Here is a 6702-nt window from a genome sequence, read left to right on the forward strand (position 1 = left end):
AGGTAATACTTACTTGCTCCTCTGGCAAGGTACCATCATCTTCTAAGATTTGAAACAGCTCCCCTTCAGCATAGTCTGTAACTGCAACGACCTGACAAATACAAGAAAAAGTAGCTTAACATTCCAGGTCATAATAGCACAGCTGAAGGAGCTAAGGAGTCTTTGCTAAACTACTTGTAATATGCTTGATACAAGAGATGATTAACAAAGGATATGTTAATTGATAAGTACTGCTTTGACTTCTAGTCATCTAACCAGTGCTAAACAATTACATAACATGAGTATAAATATAAACATATCAACAGAGAGAGAGTGGGAGATGGGGAGGAATGGAGAAGGATTAGTATCCATGGTTACACCCAGGAAGTTCTACTATTACAATAACAGGATGTAGTGAGGGTCACTCATGGGTGGTGTGAATTACAGAATAATGGTTTACATCAAGATACATCAAGTATATTACTCAAGACTAAATCCCATATCTATATAGGTAGTTAATTTGACTTAATATGAGTACTTTCACTCCAAATAAACAGTAACACTTGAAAAGTAAGAAAAGTTTCATTTGCAAGCTTTCCCTGAACTTGGACCTCTAAAATAAACAATAAGGTTCAACTACACAATATAGAGCACCGACAGCAAGGTTTCACATCATGAGATATCACTTTACAGAGTTTTGAGACTTGAATCTTTGCTGACCCTGTTTTTGAGATATCATGTTTACAAGCAAGGTGTCACACACACACACGCATGCATGCATAAACATGTCAACATGACCGCTAAAGGTGCACCATTGTCATAAACATCGAATCGCCTGGGTGACAAAATGTTGAGAATCAAATCAAAATGAATTAATTGATCACACATTAACTTTCATTTACTGATAAATCTGGGGAGGATATCTTGGTTTAATTAATTATCAAGTCATATTGACAATCAATAACTCAAATAGTTGCTCAATCAGTTTGTAACAGAATCCACCAGTAAATGGAACATCAGCTGCCTGTGGACAGAATCTGCTATGGCAGTCTGCCCAAAATTGCACCAGAAACAAGGAAATTAGACAGAAACTAAAAACGGTCAATCGCTTTAAAAATTAAAATCAGTACTCTTGGCATCTCAGTAATAGCTTCACGACTGACGAGTATCCAAATGTGCCAACATCTTTGGGCTTCATCTCCTCGTTCTCTCAAGGATGTACATTAGATTTTAATATTTTAATAGATGAATAATTTACCTCTTTCTCAGTTTCAAAAGTATCCAACATCTCGATAATGTTTGCGTGGTGTAAAGTCCTCATGATCTCAATCTCTTTCCTCAGGCTTTGGAGCTCCTTGTCCGAACGACCCATCTTCGGGATGAACTTCAACGCGACTATCTGATTGAATATAACCAAAATATTATATCATTTATTTAATATTAATCAACTTAAAAGTCCAATATCTTATGTACAATTGCATTTTATTAGGTATTAATTGAATTATAGAGCCATATATTTTACTTGTGTGTCTAAACCGTTAAAGAAATAACAGGATTGTTGAAACATTTTCAAGTTTTATAAGGTCATTTAAACATTTTGAAGGTCTGTAAAGTTAGAACAAGAATATTAAAAGTGCAGATGCTGGAATTTTACATCAACTATGACAAACTTTGTTTATAACTTCCAAGCCAGTTTTCTCTTTCTATTTTCTTTTTAAGCATATATACATACTGAAAATCTGACATTTCCTTCAACCCCAATCCCAGCTGCTTTCTCGATTGTCTCAAATGAAACTAAAGTATGATCCCTGATAACCAAAGGAACTGTGGTTTTTGACTAGTAACCCCAATAAAGCAAAAAGGTAACAGGGTCAGTGATTCATTGCCATATTTCTTATACAAGAACGTTTATGTTAACACTCGGCCCAACAGCACTGGTTTTGAAACATCGTACATGTGTTTTTAAGCATTATATGTAAATATAGCAAAGAAGATGAGATCGCTAAGGTCAAAGACAAACTAGATGGGTAGGAAAGCATTCATGAAGGCAAAACAACAACCAGGCAATGTTACATGTTGCACCTATAGGGCACTGTTTCAGAATAAAAATTTGCACAGAATATACCCCTGGCACAAATGTGTATGATCTTTTACTGTCAAAATTTAAAGATTAATTTGTTTTTTTTAAGGATATAAATATTAGGGCATGGAATACAGTACATGTTACCTCTATAATATACAGCTGAAGTTACTACTTTGCAAGTATAACTTCTCTATTTAGGTCTGGCCTAAGGTTTATCTGACTGAACATGAACTTTACTTTTATATTTTTTAATTTTATCATTTACTGTTACAATTAAAAAAAAATGGGGGTAGGATTTTAATATCTTGAATGCAGTTCTGTATAGTTCATGCTAATCTCTCTAACAGGCTAGGTGAGGTCAAATTCTCTTCTTAGCACTAGCAATCTTACACTCACCTTCCCTGTATATTTTCTTCTCCCTCTGAAAACCTTCCCAAAGGATCCTTCACCAATACATTCCAATATGTGATAGTTCTCCATGGTATCCCCTTTGGCATTGTCATTGAACAATGTGCATACTATTAATTTTGTAGCATTTATGAAGATTCTGTCGATTAGAATAGAAAACAAGAAGAAATAAACTAATAAGCTACAAAATGAAATAGTACAAATTAGTTTAATGCGGGTAGATATTCGCTGTCATACATAAAATATATCTTATCATCATTTGCCAACTTTATGTGGAATTGATTATCAAGGAAGAATCTGAAACAGCCCAGCATAGATAAAGTAGGTATGCAGGTTTCACAGACTACCAGTTCTGCCAACTGGCACCATTTAATACATTATGTGCAAACTTTTAATGCAGTTTGTAAAGAAATTGTTGGCCATCTTGTTGCTTAATCATACTGTATCGATCTTTAACCCTTCAAATTCAACCTCTCATGATCTATTTCTCAAAAGAAATACGAGAGGAACTTGCTTAAACATGAGAATGTAGACCGCTTTCAGTGGTTAAATTTGTGCAAACAAGTCTGCAGCTACAAGGATGACATTTTCTATAGCCAAGCTGTTTTCCATCAGTACGTTCTGCCAAATAATGCTAAAATACTCAACTCGTATACTTAATCCTCAGCTCTAGTATAGTTTATCATTGCATTTCAATGGGTTTTTTTCACTTTGAAATTGAGGAATGAACCATAGGGATTTGTTACACTCAGTTAGTAAGTATGATTTTGTGATTTTGCCTACTTTGTGATTCACACGTTTCATACCCATTTGGACCATCTTGGGCACTGGTTTAATGTAGCCTAGTCTTAGCCTAGGCTACCTAGGCTATAGTTAGGGCCTCCACGTAAGCTAAGATTAGGCTCAAGCCTTCTGTTTAATTTGTCCTTCTCAAAACTAACTTAGACTTCACGCTTGGCATGTTTCTTTCCGGGACATATATTACTATGCATACTAAAAAGGATTGCCTTACGCATATTGCCTACACTCATCATTAGGCTTACGGCTATAACTAGCTTAGTAACCAAATGGCAATAGCCTAGTTAGTTACCAGTTTTATCCTAGCCTATCATTTGCAGTATTACGATCCGATAGGCTGGCTACTACGCGACGGCGTCTGTGGTAACGACGACTGACGTTGTTGAAACCTTCTTATATTAGGCAAAAATGATCACAAGATACCACGTTAGTCTCTTAATGGGAGATGATTCAAGTAGAAAGACTTCCTTAAATTGACTATGAGGAAAATAAGAAAGTCTATGCTGGATCAAGGTTAGATCACCGAAGAGATTCAAAAATCTGATGGCGCTATTTATTATTATTGTTACAATGAAAGATTAGTTTGCAAGGAAAAAAGTCTTATCAATATCAGGGAACTTCTGCTCAGAGACGCTGCCTGTATAGCCATGGTCTCATTTTCTCTGAAGAATGTTCTGGGTTCTGCCTTGATACTAAATGACGATATTTTGACCTTTTTTTTTTCTCTCTTTTTTTTTAGTGGGGCGGAGCATATCTGATGCCCAAACATAAAATGTGCCACTCCACCCCCTCTCTACGATAGTCCCTATTTTCTACCTTCGCCTTCAGCCACAAACTACATATAAATCACTGGCATCATTCGAATCCAAAGTTCATGGAAGCCAACCCAACAGCCTGCCAGGCAGTGGCGTAGCCACGGGGGGGGGGGGGACAGCCCCCCCCCATGAAAGCTTGTCGCCCTCCCACTGGGATTATGGGTGTCGAAAATATATCATTGGTCTGAATGGTCTCGAATCTCCATGATGACCACTCATGAACGACCCTTCGACCGCGGACCGGCAGTAGGCTAAACCTGACGTGACATAGCGCATAGGCCGAGAAGACATCTACAGTAGTCGCACTGTACTGAAAACACATGTTCATTCATACTTAGTAAAGATTCCTAAATCCTATTGGTCCATTCAGGTCAGCTGACCGTGGTTAATCCTGTGAGTAACGCACGGTAAAATTACGGGCCATCACTTTAATAAATCTTTGGTTATATGTAACCAAAAATGTTTTGTTTTATGATTTTTTCCCCCACACAAATGGTAGTGTATGAATGAACGGGGTTAATCAACGGTCTAGCGTGCGTTACTCACATGATTAATGCACTCCGGGTGTTAATGCTATCGCTGGATGCACTCGGGCTCCGCCCTCGTGCATCGCTTGCATTATCCCCCGATCGTGCATTAATCCTGTGAGTAACGCACGCTAGACCGTTGATTAACCCTTTATTAACGACCGTCGAATAATATAATTCCTGCTCTACAAGACTACAACACACATAATGTTTTCTACTGAATCTGTGTGTTCGACTGTTCGGGCAAACTTTGCTCTCGTGGTTGGTCGGTTAGTTGGGTTTAATAACACAGCAACACTATCATGTTATGTAGTTTCTACACAGAAAAAAAACAGGGTCGATGAGCACTGGTTTACAAGAATTTCCCTAATTGGTTAACACTAACCCTAATCCCTAACATACAAATAAGTACTAATACAAACAGCCAATCAGGATCTTGTAACCAGTGCGCATTAACTGATCAAACAAGCTAGTGAGCTATACTATACCCTTACAGAAAGGTGGTTTCCAGGTACTGGAATGCCAAAGAAGATGTTAAAGGTAAAAAATGCTGACATCATACAGGTTTCTCACATCATTGCTCGCGTCATTGCCTCGATACTCTGTTACATTTTCAATCGGATTTTCACGTACCCCGATGCTCTTAAAACCGCTAGAAAAACAAATTTTCCAAAAGGAGACAATACTTTCGCTGAGAACTACCGGCCAATCAGTCTATCACCCTAATAATATTTCACACGCAATCTTTGATGTCAGTTTGACATATAGTTCGGTCATTTCAGTATGTTACTTGGCTGAAAGCCCAGTCAATCTTTCCTTATTTTCCACGCGCAATTTGCAGATTTGTCGAAAAATGTCAAGCCGGTGTCAAACTCACAAAAGATATGTCATGATATTTCAAAGTAACTTACCAGACTGGTTTTTTTTCCTTCTATTTCACTAAACTATTTGATGACCATATCAAGACATATGGGATCTCAAAATAAAGGATGTTGAGAAAACTTTAGAGCAGCTTACAAGGCCTGGGAAGTGTCATTTCCAACGAACTAGGAGGCATTTTTAGCTAAAAATTTTCGGTACGCTGCGCGCCAACCCATGGTAGCGCTCCGCTTAGATTGTAACAAGACGCCCTCCCAGGAAATGTTTAAGCCCCCCCCCAGCGCCCCCACTGAAAAATCCTGGCTACGCCACTGCTGCCGGGCGAATATAAGTGCTGTAAAGTACATAGGCTAAACTGCTGTACGGCTCTCAGATTCAACTACAATTTACAACTTATAATAGGCATACATGTGCCTTTGTATGTTATTGAGTTCTCTAGCTAATGTACACCCTGGTGTCTTACATTCGGACTGGTACTGTCGTGAAAACATCTTTCCACTAAAACAACTCATAAAATTCATGGTCAGGAATGTTGAAGGAAATGGGGTCGGTGACTGAAGGTACAAATAAGGTGGTGCTAGGGTTTTTCATGCTTTTGCAAACATTCATGTTGAATCCACGAGTCTTTGTAAAGTTTGAAACTAATATTATACCTAGCCAGAAGGCTACCTCGCCCTTCAGCTGGATAGCTGCCAGTCACGAAAACTTGAATATTTTGTTATGTTGACTGCTTAGCTCGAGCCGATTACTTTTCCCTCTCTGCGTGAACCCTCTCAAATGTACATTAACGTCAGATATTGATGATATTTCTCATCCGCATTTCTGTCAGCAAGTTCATTGAAGTTTCTTCTCGATATACCACTAAATCAGGGGGGTAGGAGCCGGGGCACGTGCCCCCACTTTTTTCCACAAAAAAAGGCAAATGCGCCCTACTGGCAAATTAAATGTGCCCTTTGATGAAGAACTGTCTGTTGGATATCTTAAGCCTTTTTTAATGTTAAATAGAGGCACGTGCACCATAATAGTATTGATAGCATACTAACTCATCATATATATTTAAGTGATATGGCCGGTGTGTATCGGTTTATAGCATAACGAGTGGTGGTTGTGGAATGAGAAAGTGACCCTCTGATATTGTGCCCCACCCCCCCACTTTTTGGAAGCTTCCTACCCCCTGCACTAGATGACCGTGTCCATTCGTGTTCTTAGTCCT

The 6702-nt window shown here is 38.5% G+C and overlaps 1 protein-coding gene across 2 annotated transcripts in view; it reads right to left on the bottom strand.

Moving 5' to 3' along the window:
- LOC139980753 (serine/threonine-protein kinase 36-like) overlaps nt 1–3820 on the bottom strand; it is a 48034-nt gene extending 44214 nt beyond the window's left edge. Inside the window, exons 1-4 of one of the 2 annotated variants that reach the window (XM_071992655.1) lie at nt 3561–3820; nt 2459–2609; nt 1238–1378; nt 14–91 (exon numbers count right to left, since the gene is read on the bottom strand). In XM_071992655.1, the coding sequence (XP_071848756.1) occupies nt 14–91; nt 1238–1378; nt 2459–2542 (303 nt within the window). In that variant the 5' untranslated portion in view covers nt 2543–2609; nt 3561–3820. The remainder of the gene's footprint in view (nt 1–13; nt 92–1237; nt 1379–2458; nt 2610–3560) is intronic. The other variant, XM_071992656.1, reaches the window with a different exon arrangement.
- Between the last annotated feature and the right edge of the window lie 2882 nt (nt 3821–6702).

This window comes from Apostichopus japonicus, chromosome 15 (assembly GCF_037975245.1).
Source record: "Apostichopus japonicus isolate 1M-3 chromosome 15, ASM3797524v1, whole genome shotgun sequence".
NCBI lineage: Eukaryota > Metazoa > Echinodermata > Holothuroidea > Aspidochirotida > Stichopodidae > Apostichopus > Apostichopus japonicus.